This window comes from Thunnus thynnus, chromosome 20, assembly GCF_963924715.1.
Source record: "Thunnus thynnus chromosome 20, fThuThy2.1, whole genome shotgun sequence".
In the NCBI taxonomy this organism is placed as follows: Eukaryota; Metazoa; Chordata; class Actinopteri; order Scombriformes; family Scombridae; genus Thunnus; species Thunnus thynnus.
In genome coordinates, this window is record NC_089536.1 from 24,504,406 (window position 1) to 24,528,684 (window position 24,279).

Below are 24,279 nucleotides of genomic sequence, written 5' to 3' on the forward strand. Positions count from 1 at the left end.
TATGTGGCACAGTAAACATTTGACTTTTTTAACCTTCAACTTTAACAAAACTTACTGGATGTTCATAATGTTAAACTTTATAAATGTCTAATACTTTTTGTTAATGCTAAACTTTAGAAATGTTTAATATTTTTAACATTAAACTTTATAAATGTCCCATACTCTTACATTAAAATGTATAAATGTCCAATACTTTTTAACGTTAAACTCTTGAACATAGTGGAGGATTTCACAGCTAAAGAGCCAGATATTCGTCTCTGTGACTGCTGGATGTGTAAATGAGGAACTGTTTGCTAACATGTTTGCCACATCAACTTTACACTATTATGTTTACAGCTTGTTCTGCTGCCCTCCAGTGGCCAAAAGTCGGTAATGCCAGGTTTAAGACAGGATGTCTGTTACTGATAGTTTCCAATAGCATGAATGAACATTTACACTGAACTTGGTGTATCACAAAACAGACAAAATTCCATTTGATCCAAATGTTATATTTGTCAATACTTATCATTACATTCTACAGCTCAGAGCTAACACCAGTACATCTGCACACTTCACATTCCCACATAGTAAAAGTTGAAGTGTAGTCTCTTCAACCAACTGGTGCAGCTTTAAATTCCAGCAATTTCAACAGAAGTGACACAACTGAAGAGATTCACCTTCCTGGTGTCAGTCGAAATAAAATTTCCTCTTAAATCATTTATTCAGGTATGTACAAATCTAACAATAGCAACATGAAAAAAGTCATACGTAATTTCTGTGAATCATTTATGACAGAAACCCTGCAGGGACAGATGATTGGATAAACATATTCATTGTTCTAAAAACTACACCGTCCCTTCAACCATCTTAAGACTTAAACACAACATAACATAACTGATGGTGTTAAAAATGTCGTCCTAGCTGTGGGCTGAATTCACTCAGTGATTTTGTTGGGGTTTTTTTCAGAGGAAAACAGATTGTCATGAAAAGTTGGCAGTGAGGGCTCAGGGGAATTATTCAACATAGTTAATTCACATACCGACTAGACTAGATTTAAATGTTTTCTCAAAATCTGCCAGTAATTTATTTTTCCCTACGCCCCGTTATTCCTTACATGGTCCTTTTTATATGAGAAACTGTACATCACTATTCTTCTTCTCTTTTGAACACTTCTCTTAATATATTAACATTCATTCCTGTGTGTGGGATTGATAAAAGTGGCAAAAACCCCTAAATTAAAACAAAATCATGAAATAACACTGTTTTATGAGGGAGTTTAAAATGTTCTAAATGAGCTCAACACTGTCTTTCATCACAGCATGACAACGTAAGAACCGAATCCAAACAGCAGACACATGGAGAGGGCAGTGCAGTCCAGTCTGGAGGAGGGAGGTGGAGTTGATGATGATGATGATGATAATGATGATGATGATGATGATGATGATGATGTTTATAAGTTGCTGAACAGTTCGTTCCTCTTGCTCCAGTCCATGGACGGGGCTTTCTTGGCGGCTCGTTTCTGCCGGGCTTTCTCTCTGGCCTGAGCCAGTGACATGCTCAGACCCAGGCTGTCGGCCCCTGGCTCCGGGGCCTTTTCAACCTGGACACAGATTCACATACAGTATGTTTATTATTCTGGCTCTGATACTGAATTCCATACATTTCAATGACATGTTAAGGTGCGCCCAGGATTATATTTTTATTTGATTTACTGAATATATTGACAGTATATATCAATCTGTATTAATCTGTCCAAAAAAAACAACAAACTTATTGCGATTATTTTCAGGTTTTTTCTCACTCAGTCCCATCATCCACAGTTTCCACATGTGCCTTGAAGATCAGCATTTGATTAATTTCCCATCTACTATCTACGTATATCTAACATTTTTGACACTGTGTCCTTTAAAGACACTGTTTACTGAAATCAAAGCCGACTACCAAACTACAGCAGAGTATTAGAGCCGCTGTTGCTGGGGAATGAAAAATTGGAGTTTACCAGTATAAAGTAATGTTTTAAAAAAATAATATATATTTCAAGAGAAATAAGTGGTAATATTTCTTGAATAAAGTTAATATATTTGAGGATAGAATCGAGTATTTGTGACGTTTCTTGAAATCAGGCCTTTTGTGCAAATATTTCCATTTTATTCTCAAAATCTCTAACTCTAAAACTCAATCACAGGAACTAGAGATGGTGAAACATACAGTATCCCACATAAAACCTGGGATGTTTGGAATACTTGAAGTACCTCTTGTGCTAGATTAAGCTAAATGTTTCAAGTCCTTTTCCACTATCCTGATTTAGACAGGACATGTGACAGGTGTCATAGTTTCCAGTAGATTTGACCCACATGTTTTGACCTTGCCTCTTTATCAGACAAACATCTTTTGATCTTTATCTAGAGTTAAGGATGTAATGTTGAGTCTTGAGCCTGTAACTGTTCAGTATTCAGTGTGACTTGATAAAAATCATTTAGCAAAATAAAAATAGACAGTGTTTCCATGATGTGGACATGTGACAGCTCACAGTACCTGTGCAGGTGGGCAGCAGCTGGTTGCTGCAGGCAGGGAGGCGTCGGAGGAGGCACTGGAAGCTGACGAGCTCACAGACACTTTGGGCTTCCTCTCTGCTGCCTCTGCCTGTCCGACATGAAACAAACACACTGTTCACGCTGAATGAAGGTTCAGTTCACAGAGATCACAGGACAGTGAGCAGTTTTCACAGGAACTATTTCTTTGGTAGAAATGAGTTCCATTAAAACCTGTCTGCAGTGTGTTGTGTGGATCATTCAGAGTAACAGAGATTGTTTCTGGAAAGAGATGTTGCTGTTGAGGTTGCTGTTGTTAATACTGTGCAACGTTAGCTTTTAGATTCACATGTTTCATTGCTTTTAGCACCATAAACACAATTTTATTCACCTCTAAAGTGTTCTTAGAGAAAGACAGAACTCTTCAAACCTGACTAGATGGATAGAAGTAAATGAGAAAATCTCATTTGTTTGTTTTTTGTAATTTGAGTGAACTGACCCTTTACCAGGCTGTAAGGTTCACTATGTTGTGTTGTCCAGCAGGGGGCAGGAGACGCCTCCCTTCAGTAATAACACACACGTTGCCTTTAATCATTTTCTCATCACTGACTTATTAAAGCTGCAGCTCAGCGTCAACACTGACCTGAGACACTGAGAGCAGGATGGAAAACTGGTGAAATAGACGAAAAAAACAAAACAAACCAATCACACATCCCTGTTTATTCCCACGTTGTTTAGCTGTGCTGTCTGACCTGATCTGCATCACCCCGAGTGATTCATTTCATGTATGAATGAAACTGGCATCCAATTCATAAGCAGCTGCTGTTCTAAAAATAAACTGTGGGACTGTAAGTGGCTTTGGACAAATGCTACAATATGCTGCATAACAAGATTCCTGTGGTGACGTTGTCTACCGGAGCTGCAGACAACACTGAGACACTTTCAACTGTCTGTTTTCACTGATGCAAATGAAAAACTCGTCAGATATTTATTTAAACGGTGTTGAGCTGAGCTGCTGGGTTTTTTTTTGTATTCTAGCTGGTTTGACAGAGCTCTGCTTTTAGGAAGTGACCTTCTTATGACTGAAAAACAACCAGCTACACGTCACATGACACGAAACTGACAGAACTTTTTCAGGAAGAAGTTGCTTCAATCAGGCTTGTTTCTCTGCTTTCTAAATGATCCACCTGCTTATATGGTCAACTGATAAGACAGAATGAGCACACACACACACACACACACATACATACTTAAGGTCAGAGGTCGTCATGTGTTATGTAACTGCTGGTGAATAAGTGATTGTTCTTGCTGCTGGAGTTCAATCTGCCTGCATGTGCAAGTATGTGAACAGTGCTCGTTAGTCATCTCATTAGCATAATCCCCAACTCGCCTTGAGAGTTAAAGCCACTTCAATCCCATGATCCTCCAGGACACACAGAGAGAGAGAGAGAGAGAGAGAGACACACACTAGTGCACTCCTGTTGCCATGGTGAAGGGTCAGCCACAATGTCACTAGAGGGGCCAATCCACTTCTCCCATGTTGTCAGTGGGGTGTGTGTATGTATATGTGTGTGTGTGTGTGTGTGTGCGGGCGGAGGAGGGGGGAGTGTTTACTTTTGATAAACTGGCTCTACTGTGTCTGCAGTACGTCACACCGACACACGGGAGCTCACACTGACTGCTCATTAAAGGGACAATCTACTGTTTTTACACGTCTGCATCATGTGGACTACTCAGCTTTTAAAAAAACTGTTATATAATGTAAAGTCTGAGATTATAACCCTGATGATGTCATAGTGATGTCATCAGGGTTATGATTATGGGTTAGCGGACTACACATTTCTAACATAGTCTGCTTTTCAAACTGATGATGTGGAGTATCAAAGACAAAAAGACACTATCCAGTTGCATTATGGGAAATGTAGGATCCAGTGTACATATGTTGTACATACATACAATATGAAAAAAGAGTAATGATAACATGATTATTATCAATATTGTTATTAGATGAAGAGTTTTCATAGTTTATGGTAGAGCTGATTTAATATTATAACATAGCTGGATTCTGATTGGCTGGACGGTGCGGATCAACTTTTAGTAACTGGACACTTGTGACGATGCAGTTGTGTGTTTGGTATGAAACTGTAGGTGTAGGCTCAGCTACAGAGCTCAGGGAGAGAGCTGGTGAAACAGCAGCTACACAGGAAGTGACATCAGGACTTTGTCTCTTTTTGTCACACATGGGAAAAGTCTGGGCAACCACGCTAGTCAATAAATATGGAAAATACATTTCCATTGAATGGTTTCTGATAGTTGTTTTCCAGCGTTTCCTTTAAGAAAAATTCCTCTGAAAATGAACAACTACTAAACTCAAACAACTGTTTCTGTTTTCCCTGCATGTACCGACTGATATGGTTAGAAAAATACAAGACTTTGAAAAGAAGAACTCTGGTTGAAATCCTGAACATTGTATTTTTCTCATGACGAGCTCCTGTGCACAAGTATCAGTGTAACAAGAAACACATGAAGACGGCCTGCAGGCATCACACAACACTGTCCAGAGCTCCTAATCTGCTACCAGGAATGTCCAGAGAGGATCAGCAGGGCTTTTCCATGCCACTAGCTGTGTGTGTGTGTGTGTGTGTGTAGTGGTCCTCACCTCCTCCTCCTCTGATGCTCTGTCAGATGCAGGCTCAGGAAGAGGCCCTACAGAGGAGAAAGAAGACAGTCACTTACATATATTATACTGTGTGTGTGTGTGTGTGTGTGTGTGTGTGGGTGCATTCACTTCCTCAACAGAACAAAAAACAAAGCAGATTTCTATGAGGAGTTGTTATGTGTAAGCATGTGTGTGTTACCGGTGACGTGGTCCTCAGTGGGCACGACGTTACATCTCTTGAAGAATTCCTCAGTTTCAGCGTCGACCACCAGCAGTCTGGTCTCGTCTCCGCCGGACTTGATGGCCGCCACAACCTCTGAGTGCTGCAGGCCGATCACTGACATACCGTTCACCTGAGGAGAGGAGAGGAGAGGAGGAAGGATTTATTCATACATATATATATATGTACACGTTTACGCAAACTATTGACTTGTCATTTAGTAGAGATGGAGTGTTACAGTATGTAAAGGTGGATTCTAGTCTAGTCTGTTATCCCTGATATCATGAACCTCATCACAAGTTTATCTGTCAAATTTCACTTCACTACTGACTTCCATCCCATCAGCCTCCATATAAACTAACCTTTACCTCCAGCTGCTGTCAGGAATCTGAGCAGAGACAGTTGAGAGTGAGTAATGTGTCCAGCACACTGTCAGTATCTGACAGGAAAAATAACAACTCTCAACCTGGAATTTGTTATTGATTATGCCTGATGCTGCCTGATGCTGCAGTCCAGCAGGAGCAGCACTGCATGAAAAATGAAAGCAGTGTGCTGTCAAGCTCTGTATGATGTTCTTATAGGGACTGAGAAGATGTTCTGGATACTTCACATACTTCTATTCAATGTCTATTTTGTGGCTCACTTTTAATTAATCATATAAATGAAAACATGTTCTGTTGTAGCTACTCAACAGCTTGTATTTTTCTCATGTGATGTCTACAGCTAAACACTGTAGGAGGAGTATTAATAACACGCCCACATCCAGCACAGCAGTGTGGACCAGCACATACGAGAGATTCCTTTACCGCTCTGATGTTATCAGTCAATACCGTTAGTTTACTGCTGTGAAACAACAGACCTGAGCGTTTGTCCTCATCCTTCTCATGGAATAGTCCTCACAGCTGACACCAAATAAATAATTCAAATAAACGATCGAGCGATTCTAGTTCAACTCTCAGCTCAATTTGGACAAATCTGTCTTTCACAGATCTCTAAGAGAACAACTCGTTGTGAGGAAACTAGCAACTCTAGTTTGACGTGATGATTGATTGATGCCTGAGAGGAAGTCTGACACCATGAACCCTCCTACTGCCATCACCGCAATTACAAACTGTGATCATTTTGTGATGATTGTGAGTTTTTTGTCAGTGTGTCCAAAGGTTTTCAACACGGAACAAGTATCAGTATATGAATGTACAGAGGAGAGTGTCCAGGAATATAAGATTCTGAGCATTAGTTAATGGATTTAATCAGTCCAGTCATTATTGCTTGTTCCTTGTCTTACTGCGGGGATGTAAAGAGGAAGTAAAACATGGATTCAGTGAGTTAGCTGTGGGCTACGACCTGTTTTTTTTAGCCTATGTTTGTTTCCATTTTGTCAAATTAGCTCCGTTAAATGTTAAAGGTATTGAAAGTATTTACATTTGCTTTGATCAGTTCTTGTTTGCAGTGTATTCATGGATGTACAGACAACTATCACTGGATTACTTTGATACTGAAGAAAACTTAAAAACACAATCATTCTCAAGCAACTTCTGCAGTTATAGTCTGGTCATTTCTAACCAGATTTATGGATGTTTATACGTAACAGAGATGATAGAATCAGACTAAAGCTACATTATCCAAAAATGAATAATTCCATTTCACATAATCACCTGATCCTTCATCCTTCGTTTACATAAAAAATGACAGAGGTTTGCTTTCACTGGTGGAGATGAAAGTAATGAATGGACTGCAACATGATGCCTCTGTGACAACAGAGGAGTAATGGTACCAGTAACAGTATTATTACAGGGCGTGGTATACGAGAACAAACTCCCAGAGGTGGAACTAATCAAGCATCCAGGGAGATAAGACACTGAGGAATTCCTGTGGGAGGAAGATTTGATGTGGGAATACCGTCTGGAATCTCTGTCTCACCAGCTCCCACACACTAGCTGGGAACGCCGGACAGGTGGTACGAAACATTCTGATAGATTCTTCTCAAGTGACCCTTTTACGAAAAACTCCCTGTGACCTCCAGAGAATTCAACAAATTCCCAACATTCCTCTTTCTAAAATCCGCCTCTTCGAACGTCCACACTGTCCGGTTAAAGTGTCTCTCTGTGTGCAAATACTTCATTTACATCATTCCTCTTCCCCTCCTTCTGCTCTGCATGTGAGAGGCCTTGCAGACTGTTGGAGCAGTCTGTGATTTAGCTCACAGACGTATTAAGTGGATTAACTCTGGACCTGCCACGTTCAACACAGCTACACACACACACAGTGAGGGAGGAAATGCTGATTTCTGCTTCAAACACACACTGAAAAACAACCTTCACACCACACACACACACACATACAGAGGAGCATATAGACGTACACACATATTACAGCTACACACACTCTTCATTGCCTAATACGTCTTGGGATTTTAGTTTCCTCGTTTGCCTACTGATGTAATAGGATTACAGCTGGTACACATACAAACAAAATAAAAACACACACACACACGTAGAACTGAGCAAAACTCTCATATGGCTGGATGAGTGTGTGTGTATGGTGTACCTGGACTATCTTGTCCTGTGGTTTGAGTCCTGATCTCTGTGCTGGAGAGTCTTCGTCCACAGCTCGGATGAACTGACCCGGTTTGGACTTCTCACTGTGCAGGTTGAAGCCGTAGCCGCTGGACCCCTTCTTCAGGTGGCAGAGACGAGGCCGCAGCCCGCCTAGCTCCTCCTGCACACACACACACAGGACAAAATCATTCATTTAAATGAATTTACACGACTGTATTTCCTGGAAATATTCAACCCTCCCAGGGCACCTGAAATATGTATGGAGGCCCATAACCACCAGAAAAAGATAGACAAACAAATAAAAATAAAAGATGAGATATTAGAAAGGCAAATATACAAATACCAATGGTATGTCAAAATATGGGAATTATAGTAAGTCAATATAATGCATTTGCATTTGAACTTACATAATACAACTTACTTACAGGCTCATAATTATGACTGAAAAGTAAACATTTTTAAATTATTTCACAGTTTTAAATAAAGTCTTTTTTTAAATCTCTGCACACCTGAATATGTGACAGGTGTGTCGGAAGAACGTGCAACTTGAAAAAAATGAGGGGAACTCTTGCACACTATCTCATTTAATTCGGTTCAATTCAGTTTTATTTATATAGCACCAAATCATAACAGAAGTTATCTCAGGCATTTTTCACACAGAGCAGGTCTAGACTGTACTCTTTAAAGCTTACTGCTGGAATATTTATTAAATCACAATGTTTCGGTCTGTATCTTCATATGGGCAGCATCACAACACTTCCATATATATACATAGGAGCTGCCTCAATCATCCAATCAGAGGACTACACAAATGAGTTTGACTGATGAGTATCTTGAACTAACCCAAAGCATACGCGTCACCATCCGGGTTAGTCAGAAAAAAGCATTGGAAAGATTAGAAAAATACAAAATGACACAACGATAACAATGCCAATCCCAAAACTCTTCAAAGGTCAAGAATAGGATTATTTATCATTTTTATTATCATTAAAAAAGTCAAAAATTTGGGCTTTAAGTTTCAACTATGCATCTAAAAAGGTGTCTCATTAATTTTGACTAATCATGAGAATTTTTTGTTTTTATCATTCCTAACATCTCATCTTTTTTTTTTTTTTGGCAGAAATGGGATTCCGTACATACCCACCAAGTTCTCTGGCCTTGTTTTAGTTGTTGCAGCAGTGTTTCTTGTCAACATTAACTGGCTACAGCATCGCATTTGCAGCTATTTTACAGAAATCTAGCTGCACTCTCTGACTTGCTGACTGTTGACAGCTGTTAATATAAAAGCTGATAGCTGTTGTTATAAATCCCAGATGCTCACGGAAGGTGCATCACAAAACAGCAAACAGCAACGGCAGGGAGAGAGATCAATAACCAGGCTACCATTCTTCATATTATAGAAGATTAAGATTATGTGACACCTCCTACTGGAGTCCACAGTAGTGCTCTGCTTTCACTGCGCTGCACAGAACCACCATTGTCTCTGTATTTATCAGCCGTTTCACTTCAAGATGAAAACGTTGTGAATTAGCAATTCTCCCATGAAATCAAGCATTTTATTTCCGAGTGTGTTTTACGTCTGAGCCTCCACATCAGTACAATAACATCTTCTAAATGACAGGGCATGTACGTCATACAAGTTCCCTGTTTATGTACTGTATGCATTATGCTTATCTGGACAAATGACACCAGTTCAAACTCTGCTTAACACTTGCATAAAGTCATAAACAGGAAGGAAAGTCCTGTCTATGTGGACCTTAAACACATATTCACATATAATTAGACAGATCAGCATACTACTGCACACTTCCTTTCCTCACTGAAAACAGTAGTAGCTCTTCTGTACGCTCTGCCGCAGAGGCTAATCCTGCAGTGGCCTGTGTGTGGGTGAAGGACTTTACATTAATTTAACCATTTAACATTGTAACATTGAGTTATTATGGGATGGGTGGCTATAAAAAAAACAGAGGGTTAGCTCAGTAACTCAGTTTGTTATATAGTGAGTTTTACCTACAGTTGTGCTGCTTAAATAAATACTAAACAGTAATGTGCAACCAGTCATGTCTTTAAGTAGCTTTTTTTCCCCAAACAGTGAGTATCGGACCATGACATAATACTTTTTCCCAACAGCGTTGTTGCCAATTGTCCTTCAAACACACACAATCAAGATAATCAGTCTCTTTCACAATCCTGTCCTTGATTTTACTGCGGTTCCACCTGGAGCTGAATTACCCAACATGGTTGAACTTTCAGCATCCTTTATTTTAGTCCAAGTTGATTTTGTCTATGCATACATGTACGGAAGCCCAACTTCCACAATATTAGAACAGGCCTCCATACATGTTAGGAAAAGTTAGGAATGCTCAAAATATGAGATAGTTTGTAAAAAATACAAAATACAGTATATAATACTAAGTCAACATTTTGATGTTTTCAGTCAAAATTAGGCAAAATTAAAAATCTGAGTTTTAAGTCAAAAAATTAGAGATTAAATTTACTGTATTTCACAAATTGTTAATAATATAGAAAGTTGAATACTTAAAATAATAAGTATAATGGTTCAAAAACTCTCATAATAATTATTTTGACTTAGCAAGACATACATATATATTGTACAAATGAGAAAACACAGCCTGCACATGCTTTTATGGCCAACATGTGCGTAAAAGAGTGACAGTAGCCAACACCAAGGCGCTGATAAAAAATGTCCCCCACCCACCTGCTGAATTTCCATCACCTGATAAAAGGAATTAATCTATTCAACATCTTCCGCTATCAGCGGCTATCTGTCAATGATTCCCTGCCAAGTGACCGTTCAAGATCAGCCGCTGCAACCTCAGCACTAACTCAAGACAGATGCACCCTCTCACTTACTTCAGCCACTGTCAAAGTGGATTATGCATTAATCTCATGGTTTATATGAAAGCAGAGTGGTTGATGATTGCTGAAACATCCTGCATGAGTCAGAGTGATCTAGGGACAACTAGAGGTGAGGTGATAGTCAGGCTGAACCTTTGGATGGAATTTCACGTTTATGACAAAATCCACATAACCGGGGGCTGTTAATGAAGATGATAAGGATGATATAACAGGTGAGGTGTAAAGTACACCAGTGAAATGCCGTACCTTACAAGGATCTCCCGTGGTGTGTATAAGAAGTTATATAGCTCCTACTGGGCAAGAGGATTTATTTATCTTACAAAGCAGGGCTGCAGCCAGACCTGGCAGGCACACTAACTTGTGTCTCACTGAGATGTATGAAATGGATGAGATGAGTACAGTTAAAATATTTTTAGAGTTTAGTTTAGCGGTTGTTAGGGGTGGGGCGCTTTTGACCGACAGAAGCCCCACAACAATGTTATGTCAGCCAAACAATATGACAATATGTAAAAAAAAAAACCTAGTTACGAAATGTACTTTAATAATCAGGAATACACTGCCATAACAGAACCAGCACTTATGGCAATGAAACACTTCTAAAGTGCAGCTGTCGGCTGAAAAGTAGGTATCTGTGAAAAAAAGAAGAGAGAAAGGAAAGAAACTGCGTTTGAGTCTTAAGACTTGGCTCATGCTGAGGCTGAAGAGAGATCCAAACACATCAGCACACACAGTCTACTGAGTAATATGAGAATATTATCAGAGAGCTGTGATGCAGTTCATATTATCTTAATGTAGTTCTTAATGTAGGCCTAGTTCAGATGTGTAACATATACTTTACCCTCAGCCTGATTAATGTTGTTGATGACGTGACATGGAGAAGCTGATAAAAGTTGAATAAAGTTGAATTAAAATATTGTCAACTTATCTGTCTATGAAAAGATCACAGCCCTGAAACTTTTTCACCTTGATGCCAATGAACCCAAAACCCAGAGCTAGCAGCTAAACGCTAACATCAGCATGCTAACCTGCTCACAATGACAAAGCTAACACGCAGATGTAAATGAAATTTTAAGGGCTCACAGAGGTGAGTGGGCTTGATCGTCTGGGCAAAATGGATATCTATACAAACATACACGGCAATCCATCCAATATCTGTTGAGATATTTTGGTCTGGAGCTAGCCTCTGATAGAGCGCCATTGCCATTGATACAGCCATACTGCTAGCATGTTAAAGAAACATGCAGCAAATATAACGTACGTCAACCTCCTGCAGACGGTGTGCTGGAGCATCCTCTGCTCCTCCACTTCTTGAGGCTGTGCTGTTGGGAGCTAATAATGTACTTTGCCAAAAAAACAACATCTGTCTGAAAATGACAATGACAGTCATAACCTACAGAGACGAATCTCAACAAGATGGACTTAACGTTAGCTGTTGATGTTACACCGCTGCGCAATATTTTGTTGATTTCATCCTCCTCAGCCTCTGCTTTTCTCCTCAACTGACCAACATCCCCCAGAGAGTCCATGTCTCTTGTTTGTAACTAACATGTGCTGGTAGTGAGATCTCACTCTCTCCAAAGGATCAAGCCTGCCTGCCTGAAGGGCCGGGGCCAGGATGTTTCTTTTGGTCAGATCCAAAACTGCTCTAAAACAAATCTCGAGAGTGATCATTTCTGTCTGGATAGTGTGCAATCTTCATTAAGTTGCAGTCCAGAGTGATCAGCATGTTTCCTGGAAGACCTGGAATGAATCGTGACTAATCTCTGGGATGTATCACTAATACAGACTCCTTTAATAAACAGGCCTGCAGGTGTCTCTCTGGCTGACTGCTGTCTTCACTCTGTTTTGTTTCCATTTGGCTCAATATGAAAAAGTCTGCAGTTGCTGTTTGCTGAAACTGAGAACTAGGTAAACACTCCCACTTCTCTACCACTCCACAAACTCTGCAACAGAAACAAGAACAAACATAACAAGACACATGTAGAGTAACAACCAGGGAGAATCTTCTTTTGAAAAGTGGCTTCCACAGAATTCGTCTTTATCATATCAGTCATGTTTTTTCCTTTGCTGCATTAAAAAAAGAAACATGAATACTCTTTGAATTTCAAAGTTTTCTTTTTCCGGTGAATGTCACAGGAAACCACAGTATCAGCAGAGCTAAGAGCAGCGAAACAGTGCAGTGGCAGCAAATGCTGTATGATAATGACACCTCCGGGTAAAGTCCAGCAGCCTCTTAAACGTGCTGGCGCTGAGACAATGGTGCTCAGAGCAACAGACACCTAAAACATCAGAGAAGATGCGTTTTCACACCTCTTACTAAAATATCTCTATGGTACATGTGACTTGTGACTGGCCAACAATGATAATATGAAACCCTAGTGATCCCTGCAGGGTAAGTTTTAGTAGCTCAGAAATCTGTTACACATACCAGTTCTTAGTGGTGTGCAACTGTTGCCTCTTAGAACAGGCAGGCTGTAGTGAAGTTGTACTTTAGACACTCACAGTGTTGTCATTTAGTCTTATTTTACACAAATCCCATAAAAAGCCCAAAACCAACACTTAACTAATCCTACTAACGAGTATTATGTGTATCCAAATTAGAAACACGTCATCACTCTGTTGCACTGGGTGACATGTTCCTTCATGACCATGAACACACACACTGTAGTTTATTTTGACTCAATCCCACACACACACACCTTCCTACTGCCAGAAATACTCACCAGAGCACCAAATGTGGATTCATCCACCACAAAAAATAGTCTCCAACAAACAGACTTTTTCAGCCCGTTTGAGTAATATTTATTGAAAACGATGCTGCCCAGCTGTTTAAGGACTAAGTAGAAGTCATTAGGTATTGAGAGGAGGACTAACACATTGTTGCTTCTGGTCTTTTCCTGTTTCCTTTTGTTGACAACAAGAAAAATATAGAATTCACCAGACTGCCTGTGTCCCTGTGTCAATTATTCATTTATATCGTTTTACAAGCTAAATATGTATCCACAAAAAATCTGTTTTGTTAAGTTACATCACAATCCCATCCAATTTATCCAATAAAAACTGCTATGGGGAGATTAGCTAACCACTCCCGTCATTTAAAACCACACTTAATCGTGAGGTCATGGGTCACTAGCAGATTAATATTAGTAGGAGGTGTGTGTTTGGATTTCAGTTGCCAAAAACTTAGACCTGAGGTCTACTTTATTCATTCACACTTACCCTCTTCCTCACAATCTAATAACACAAGTAAAGGAGCTGTGTGTGGAGGCCAACAGTCCTCTACAGCTCTGTATCTCCACAGCTGCGTATCGCACTGTATTTGCAAAGCCATGCTTACTTTTGAGCAATCCAATCTTTAAATCCCTCTTACAACTAAACCCTGCCTGCACATTCTGTTTTACTCTAAATTACATCCATTACTGAAGCTAAAGCCGTTTCACTGACTTTAAACTTTCCCTCAAACCAACAAGTTATGCTTGCTCTGCTAGTTGTACAGCTAATATCTAGCTACAGTAGAATAGCTACCACAAAGATGTTAGTGTGAAAGTGCCAGCTGCCTATGAGGATCTTCCAGTGAGCAATAGTCAGCAGTGGTATATTCCAAAAAGAAACAGTCACATAGCAATAGCCAATTTTCAATTGTTCCATAAGCCTTCTGCTGCAGGGAGGTTAGAGGTCAACTATAAAGTAGCACCTGCTGCCTGATGATTCACCAAGACACACCCAGAAAATCCTATTTCTACTGCCAAGATCTGGCTGCAGGCTCAGTGGACGACACTTTGTATCAACACAGAGAACATCATCTGGTTTACCATCGGTCACAAACAGCAACAATTTGGATTCAGGATTATCCTGGTGTCAGTGTGATGGTACAAGCAGCAGCGGGCAGCCATGGTAAACATTCCCTAAGCTTGCTAAATATCAAAGGTTAATGGTTTTACAGCTTGCTGTAGTTAAACATCAGATCCTCTGCTTCAACCTGGTATCTCATAATGAGGGCTGGCTTGTTGAGGAGCACCTTGAACTGAGGCTGAAACAATACATGGTATGTGATACCTTTACCACTTTCTCTGGGCACAATTCCACAGAGAGAACAGGCTATACCCCAAACATGTTGTCATTTTTTAAAAACTATTGTAAAATTGTCCCATGTCTAAAAAAATGTGAACACTTGGTCTGAATGCTGCATGTGTTGTGACACCCTTGAGCCTTACAGCCCCACTCACACTAACCAAATTCAACTCAAGGAGTCCAGAGATTGCTACAGTCTGCAGTACACTTTCACATCAAGAGTTGTGCAACTGACTTTAACACTTCCTCACTGAATTAAAAAGTACATACGATTAGAACTGGACATCAAACCTCAATACTTTTTTTGGTACTGACCGAGTACTGAAGGCTGGCACTGAATGACCTAATAAAAAAATAAATAAATAAATAAAGATTTTGTAGAAAAACATTTTTATATTTCTCAAAATAGGGTTTTGCTCCTGACATTCAGTTACCAAGTCAGTACTAGTTTAAAAACTAATGCAGAGAAAAAAAGCAACCCAACCCATCTTCATCCGCAAGTGGAACTGCATGTGCACACCAAAGACCTTTTTTAAACCCCATATGCGAACAGTTTGTATCATGTGACTGACATTCCACCCTTAGTTCACGTGATGTCAACTGAGCCAGCTCCGTTCCCTGGTGAAGACCATGAGATGCTGCTGAAAGCTCAGAAAAAGTTCGTAAATTGACCTTGAGTTAGGATTATTTTCTCATACAAATTATAATACAGTCTGGCAGCACTGCCCATTTAACGAAAAATATCTGTTGAATGACTGAGCACTATCATATATCACTGGTTGTGGAAACGTAATTACTTTCAGGATCGAATTTGCAACCATTGTGTAACCAGCAGTTGAAAAGGCAGGCAGCTAACCAGCCTCGTTCTGTAGCTCATTCTCTGTGGTAAAATGCCCAAACGAAGGAGCACATCATTATGCTTAATCATCTTCTCAGAATCTCTAAACATTTCCTCTTTGTAGGCTACTAACTTACATAAATCATACTTACACTGAGTAAAACAGTCAGTTGTATTTTGACATGTTATATATAATCTGTTCAACAACATATTGACTGACTGTGTGCTTGTTTGATGAACGTGGTAACATTTAGCTTTGTGTTTATTGCCTGAGGATGATATCAGCTTACATAATCAAAATGAACTCTGCCACTACATGTAGCAGTATGGTTATCATTAACTGGCTGACTCAAAAACAAACACTGTAGTTTCAGCACTATAGCAACTAGCTGCAAGGACAGGAAGTGGTTTCCTCACAGGTTCCTCCTCAACAACTGCAAACAGAGGAGCCTGCTGTGTATGTGTTTGTGTGTGTGTGTGTGTGTGTGTGTGGTCCATGTATTTCTCATGTTGCGGGGATTCGCTTTCTTTATGAGGTCAAAAAGCAAGTCCCCTTAACGTAAATCATTAATTTTAGGGTGAAGACTTGGTTTAAAGTTAAGGTGAATTTAGGCTTGTGTTGAGGTGAGGATAAGTCTCCAGGAAATGAATGTAAGTCAGTGTGTATGTGTGCATGTGTGTGTGTGTGTGCAGTTTCAGAGGTGGCCCCTCATCACAAAATCTACAGCTGAAAATAGTTTAAAATTCACACATCACTCTTATTCCCCTAACTCCCCTCCTCCTCATGCTCCAATTATATGTTGTCTTGTCACTTAGCTAAGGCTCTTACCGCAGATGTATTATGATGAGTGCAGCAAGGAGGTGGTATGAACAGAATAAGAGCTAGCTTAAACCTGATAAAGTCTTTTTGTAGATGAAAACATGGGAGAATGGATAGTGTCAAGTTAAGCTCTTTGGAGTATAACAAAGCGAAACCCACCCAGCTTTCTACAAGGCACCCACAAAGATGCTGTACCAAAAACAAGACATAAGAGTCTGTGGCCATGCTAGCTAAATATTAATGTTTCATAGTAGGTTTAGTATTTACAATGTTTACTATGGTGGCCATCTTGGTTTATTGTGTTGGTGTAGCAAAGCAAAGCAAATGCTTCTTGCTAAAGTCAAGCTAACATTAAATTTTAGCTAGCAGATATTTTGCTAAAATAACATCAGGAGCAATTAAATTATATATTATTTCACTGAAATGTCACTGAAAGTTAATGACATTATGACATTACCATTAACGTTAGCTCGCTATTAGCAAGTGGCTGCAATGACTTTCCTTCACAGGGGTGTCTTGGTTCACTCTTAGAGACAGAGTAAACAGCTCTGAGATTCAAAAGGAGCTCATTATAAACCATGTTTCTTCATATTTTAAGTAGTCATGGTGATTGTTGTAGCGCTAATGTTCGCTATGTTAGCAAAGCTAATGCACCTTGCAAGTGTTTGGCTGACATTACATTTCAGTAAATGATCATTTCACTAAAATAACATCAGGAAAACTTACTTAATTGAAATCTTTGCTGACATTACCATTAGCTTGCAATTCACACCTTCTCAGGGTGGCTGGGCTCACCCCTAGCTATATTCACTCACTGAATATAGAATAAAGCTTACTGTTTACAGTGAATCTGTACTATGGTGTTGTAGACATCAAAGACATCAAAATGCTACAGAGGCATTAAAGACAGTGGTAAATTACCAAAGTGTTGCACAGATCAGAAAGCGGTTGCACCACAAAGATAAGTTACAACATAACTCTAAGTAACAACTAAATAGTTGCACACATGCCCCTAGGCTAGATGTAAATCATAAAATGTCATAGAACTCACTAATGGTAAAACAGCAGTTTTTAAGCCACACAGCATATTTTTTTTCATTAATTGCTGCCATTTTACAACACAGTAATCCAGTAGAGACCTAATTTATTTATATATTTCAATATAGATCCAGCTTACTATGATGTGGTACAATGACAAAGTGCCAGCTTTCACATAGCTGGTGCAACCCAGCGCAGTTCATCGGTTGCTTGTTAGCATGCTAACTTCAGTAGGTATCTCTGCAACACAATACATGAAGTTCTTTGAAATAACATCAAAACTGTTATTTCTTCACATTCTGTTGATCATTTTAGTTATTTTAGAATGATTTAAACTAAAATTCAGGCCAATTCTTACACATTGAACCTTTTCAACATCTTTGTCTGTTTGGTCATGCTGAATGCCCAATTTAGCAACTGCTGACTGATTAGAGAGAAAGCAGGCTGATCCCCTAGCCTAAGGACAAAGCCCTATATGTTACATGGTATTATCCATTCATAGTTTGAAGGGGGAGAGACTTCAAAGACACTTTCCTAATTACTCGCACTAGATGCAATTATAATCCTTGTCATGCCAACGACCATGATTAAATCTTGATGGATCAGCAGGCTTTTATTGGACAGCTTAACTTCATGGTCCGGTCTTGAACTAAAGGCAACAAAATGATCATTGGAGTGATGGGTCAAGGTCTCCTGTCAACTCAGTGTTGGAAGAGTGTCCTTGATTAACCTCATGTGGAAAATGCTACATATTCTTTATTACTGTTAATGTGGTTAAACTCTGAGTGAAGGCACTGTAAAGCCTGGTCTACTGACAGGCTATAATGTATCTGTGTGCATGTTTATTTAGACTATGTCACTGAGAAAACAGTGAGGCAGAGGATCTCAGTCAGATGACGCCAGCAGTACTTTTATGGAGTTTGTTTTGGATGGCAGCCCATATAAAGAGTCATATAATGGAGAGTAGCTGCCACAGGCAATGCTATCAACATTTGGTATTAGTCAGAAAACTTTTCTAAATTTTCTCTAATAACTTTAAGTAACATGGCTGCTAAAAGCTAAATCTTAAACATGAGCATATAATTCATGTATAAATCGTGTTTATTTTGACCAAGCATTTGTCAGCAGTATCCAAGCACATCCTCCAGCCTTTAAGCACATCCATGGTAATGATGACAATTATACAATCACTGCTGAAGGGTCTGAGCAGTGGCAACAGACAAGAAAATAGGGCAACTCTGAGATCCTTTGATTTCAATTTAGCCAGTAGAAAATGTTAATTTAACAGGTGCAATTCCAGTAATAACATGTAAATTGCTTAATGTGAACCTCAAGCAGACCTCAAGGCTGCTTAGATCACAGCAAATTCACCATTGGCTTATTTGGCAACAGGCTCCAAATATAACTTCTTTTTCCCTCAAATGTGTTTCCAAAGTCATACAGATTCATACTAACATACTTATTATGTTTTTCATACTTAAAACTGACCAGAGCACAGATTGTCTCTGCAAGAAAAGACAAAAACATGGCAGTGCAGTCACTTTACAGAGGTTGTCAGTGTTGGTCAAAAACCTCACTATATTAAACCTTGCCTCAACACTTGATCATTTGTTTGACATTTTCACATCCACAAGTACAGAACAAATTGCTGTTTAATCCTGTGGCCAGCCCCCTCTAGCCCACACCAACACCCACATATTCTCACTTCACTCTAGCTCTATTGACAGTGTGTGTTAAGTGAGGATGTAGGTATTTCAGGGTCAGCGTGGCCTCCTTGTTGAGGCGTGAGAGTCCTCTCTCCTTTCCTTCCTGGCCCAGAACCCCTTTCTCCCCATGCAAACATTGTGGACAAAGCCTCTTTCTGCTGCTGGGAATCTCTATGGTGACCAATAGATGGCCCTCAGTGTAGTGGAGGACTGAGTTGCTGGAGGCCAGGATGTTACCATAATATGATTACACGCTCACTCAGTTCATGCTTTTATCACTCAATGGAAAGCAATATCTGCTGGATTAGATATCCAAGTCTTTGTTGAGACCATCACCATGAGGATTGTAGTTAATTTAGTGTGAAAAAAGTTCAGTGTCCATTTAAATACTCTCACACTTTGGTGATTTTGTCCTGGACCACAATACCAAGTCTAACCAAAGAGAATCACGTGAAAGGAACCATTGTTTGAAGTGTAACCATGATTGTGCTTAGCAGGGCTGGTTTCACGTCATCATGGGTCAGCCCACTCAAGTGTATCCCACTGGGAGGCTGGTATCACACCATCAGATAAGCTCTGCCAAGTCTCCCATCAGGGAGGAATGTAGCAGGAGGTTTGCAGCATCCCAGCCAGCCAGCATGGGCTTTTCACTTACTGAAGGTCAGAATATTAGTGAAGGGGCATGAGCCACCTACATGGAAAGAGACAGAGCCCTAGACATCCCATTTATAATCTTGTTATAAAGGTATGCAGAACATGAGCTACCCACATATAGGAGATCCATAAAAGGTACAGGTTCACCAGAATCATAAATAGTGCTGAAACAATTAGTTCATTAGTCAATTACTAGATACATTTCTTTCTTCATGTTAGCCATGAATCCACCATCTCCCTGTTATATAGCATGTGTCTGAACCATTGGGTTACCATGACACCCCTAATCAACTGTTTTGGTGATGGAATAATTTAAGTTATTGAACACAAACCAAGAGCACAGATTAGTGAAGAGTCTTGTGGATGTGACTGTTAAATTCACCATGAGATAGCCAGAACCAGCTAGCCACCTGGTAGTATTAGCCACCATGTAGTGAAACTATTCATGTCACAGTTGTAACAACTCGTGGTTCACGATTTACACATTTTACACATTATGCAAAAACAAATTAGAATTAATTTGATATATATCGGCCAGCCCTATTTTTACACAAAAACACAAAAAGTTCCAGCTTCTCAAATGTGAGGACACTAAAAGGTCTACACATAGGACTATTAAGCAAATTACTGTAGCTAGTGTGCTAACTGCTAACATGCTCGCCACCCAGAAACACACTAGTGTTAATAAGTCAGTTACAATAGCACTACAAGCTAGCTAACTAGAGCTTGCTAACCAGAAAATACAGTAAGTTTACAGTTTATTCTAAGGCTTCAATTAATAATTAAATTAGCCTCTCAATTAATTGATTAGTTATTTGGTTTATGAAATGGAAGAAAATGTTGAAAAATGTTGATCACTGTGATGACATCCTCAAATGTCCTGTTTTGTCCTGAAAGTCCACAATCCAAAAGCTATTTTGTTTACTTTCATAGAAGACTAAATGAACCAGAAAATATTCAGATCAGAGAATTTAACGATTAATCAATTATCAAAGTAGTTGGCAATTCATTTTCTGTTGATCTACTAATCAATAAATCACCTAATTGTTGCAGCTCTAGTTTATTTATTATTCTCCTATCTTATAACTGTCAGCAAATTTCCTACATACTCCAGCAGAGTAGGGTTATATAAAAGTGGATGGTGCAACAAACAGCTGATTGGCTATGATAACTTTCTCTGTTTTGGACTCCCTAGCTCCTCATTCCCTCAAGGTCAGCATTATCCAGTCATTACTTTTGGCCGACACTGCAAAATCAGGTGACAAAGTTCACCAAACTTGAATTTGATGTCAAGTATTCACTTTGCCCTGCAAGTCAACCTCTGACTACAGTTCCATTAAAATTAATTGATTGTGCTCTGAAATGTCAGTGTTAACGCTGTTGTGACTGTATCTTTAGGCTGAAATTATGACCCTGCCAACACCTAAACACTTCCGTGGTGTTATGGGTAACAATAGGTCTCAGAAGAGCCAAGCACACACCTCCAAGATCTCAACAACACATCACATGCTGACTAGTTGTCTCGAGATGGGTTTGAAATGGAAAAGACAGAAATATGTTCATGTTGTACAAGCTAACTTTTAATGATAAATCAATCAATGTAAAAAACTAGATTCATCAGAAACAAAAATAATAAGTTCCAGGCCTAATGCTAACCTATAGGTATTTAGGTATAAGGATTCACAATGACAATCCATGAAAGACTCTCAATCACAACCAGGTCCTTCATATTGTTTTGCAACTGACCCTTGACTCCTTCCTTTGGAGGGGGCCAAGTCTAAAAATAACCAAGTATCCCATTCTTTTTGTAAATCCTAAATAAAAGCCATTTCCCATTCTGAGAGCTCTACACAGCTAAACATCTCCACAATGAGGCTATTTTGCACTGTTACACAACATTTAAATCAGAGACCAGACTTTGCACAGGCTAAAACAGTTACATAGCCTACAAAATCTTAGCCTTGTTTATGACCCTTTCAAAGAATAACCTTATAAAATCCTTACATAACCGACAACAAAAGCCTTGTTTTTCAAAGAGGCAGGATTATGGTGAACCACGGAAAGAAACATGTATCAAAGAATTTCTACTTTGAGTGTGGTTGAAGGTCTCAAAGAGTCCCAGACAGGACATCAAATCATTGGCATAGTTGCTAATCTAAAACGCTTTAGTGAGTCATATCAACAAAACTCATTCAGAAAATCAGAATTTGTGATGCATCTTCATCCAACTATGAAGTCTAGAGGTGTTTGCAATGAAAGCACTATTTTTATCCCATTATGTCATTTCTTATCTCTCAAAATCCTATCTGATAATGGCGTAAAAAGAAATGTTCTGTCTCACTGACATGCATCGAAGTGGCAAAGATTCTGGTCCGACAAGCCAAACCTGACGGGGAATTCAAGACGGGAAGTAGAGAGACAGACAAACATTTGAATGACAAAGACTCTGTTCAACAGGAATAAGTACAGGCCTGGCACATTTCACTGTGCTGTGTCACCTCTCTGTCTTAGCTTATAGCCTCTCACCAGTAGCTGGAAGTGGCTACTTAAATAGGGGATCAATTTCCTCGAACCTTTGCAGCTCACAGGCAGGACAGGCCTCAGATCAGATTGGAGAACATAAGCCAGACGTTTTGCTGTTTTGGTTGATGAATCTAAATAGTCTGACTCCAACACCGTGGCAATATGAAATGACAGGTATTTTTACCATTTAGTAAACCCATTACCCCCAAAATAGACATTCCTGTCTGTTTTCTTATCCGCAACACCTCTCAACTGATTATGACTACATCAGGATATAAACTGATATCCTGATACAAAATTGAATAATTCATAATAAAGGATTTTATCCCACACCTAGTCACAGGGAATGAGGTTAACAGCTGACCTTTTGACCTGGTAGCTCTCCAGGTCTAGCTGACAAGGGATTTATCAAAGCCTAAAAGCACTGAGTAAAATGAAGATGACACCAATTTGGTCTTCATGGACATGCACAGTTTAGCAGCAGTCATTTTAAAAAGTGCGTGAGGTTATAATATAATATAATATAATATAATATAATATAATATAATATAATATAATATAATATAATAACTTTGCAGTAACTTAAATAGACTGGGTTGCTTTACTGTACCTTGGTGCTGGAGCTGACACTCAGCCTCTCCGACCTCTCCGACCTCTCCGAGGAAGCATCCCCGTTCTCGGACTGGGATGCAGGGGTGCCCTCCCTCGGGGTGCCATTGCTCTGTGCATCTACGCGGTCTGAGTCGCTGTCACCGCCGGGCAGGGGAATCCCCTCCGTGACGAATTCTTTCCGGCACTGCAGGTTATGTTTTGTCAGCAGCTCGGCCGTTTCGGCATCCACCACGATAAGCTCCAGAGCCCCGACGGTGGCCCGTATCCTGGCGACCACTTGCTGATGGCTCTCGCCCTCCACGCTCTCCCCGTTCACGAACACCAGGCGGTCGCCAGCGAGCAGCCCGGCGACGGAGGCGGGAGTGTCGGACTCCACCAGCCTGATGAACTGCCCGGTCTTGCCCTTCTCTCCGTGCAGGTGGAACCCGTAGCCACTGGATCCTTTCTCCAGCACACACAATCTGGGTCGGAGGTTTGACATGTTGTTACTCTTCTTTCAACCGACGATAAGCTTTATCCCCACTATCCAAACCACTCTAAATCTTTCAAACACGTAGTCACTGCCACCATACACAAGCTGACACCTGTTGCGCACTCTTGAAGTTTTGCGAGAACTTCCACTTCCGCTGAACTAACACTCAACTTTCCGCTGCTAATGTTACGTTTTCACTGTTACCGCCCGATTCTCAGATCCTCCTCTGCACCCTGATATGTTGCAATCTTCTTTTTCACCTCCAGTCCGACACTGTCCCGATAAGCAGAGGGACCCGTGTCAAGCTAACGCAGCAGGATTAACGCGTGTAGTAGGAGTTTCAAAATATATCACCACATTTGCCAGACTGCGTCACAACTGCTACAGATTTACGCTAGTGACTCGTGTGTGTGTATTCCTGTGCACGGTTTATGTCTATACAAAGTTTTTCAGTTCCTATCAGAGAATTTAATTATTTAACTCGTACTATTCCAATTTAAAGCCATTAAGTTATAGTGTGTATAATATAACACAGACTTTACTGGTGTTGGATGGAATTGAATTAACAGATATAAAGTGTAACATTAAGCATATTCGCCAAACTTTACAGAGAAAATATAAAACCTTCCCAGGCAAGTTTTTCTGGAGGTCTCAGATTTACAACATAAACTGGAGAAGGGTTTGAGTGCTGTATTCCAAACAAGGCTAAGAAGTACAT

At 39.9% G+C, this 24,279-nt stretch overlaps 1 protein-coding gene across 1 annotated transcript; it reads right to left on the reverse strand.

Moving 5' to 3' along the window:
- Positions 1-1,230: 1,230 nt before the first annotated feature.
- nherf1a (NHERF family PDZ scaffold protein 1a) lies at positions 1,231-23,850 on the reverse strand. Its single transcript, XM_067576951.1, has 6 exons — positions 23,088-23,850; positions 7,937-8,107; positions 5,369-5,522; positions 5,170-5,216; positions 2,515-2,622; positions 1,231-1,579 (listed from the first exon to the last, which is right to left on the reverse strand). The coding sequence occupies exons 1-6, from the start codon at positions 23,568-23,570 to the stop codon at positions 1,430-1,432; spliced, it is 1,113 nt and encodes a 370-aa protein (XP_067433052.1). The 5' UTR covers positions 23,571-23,850; the 3' UTR covers positions 1,231-1,429.
- Positions 23,851-24,279: the final 429 nt, after the last annotated feature.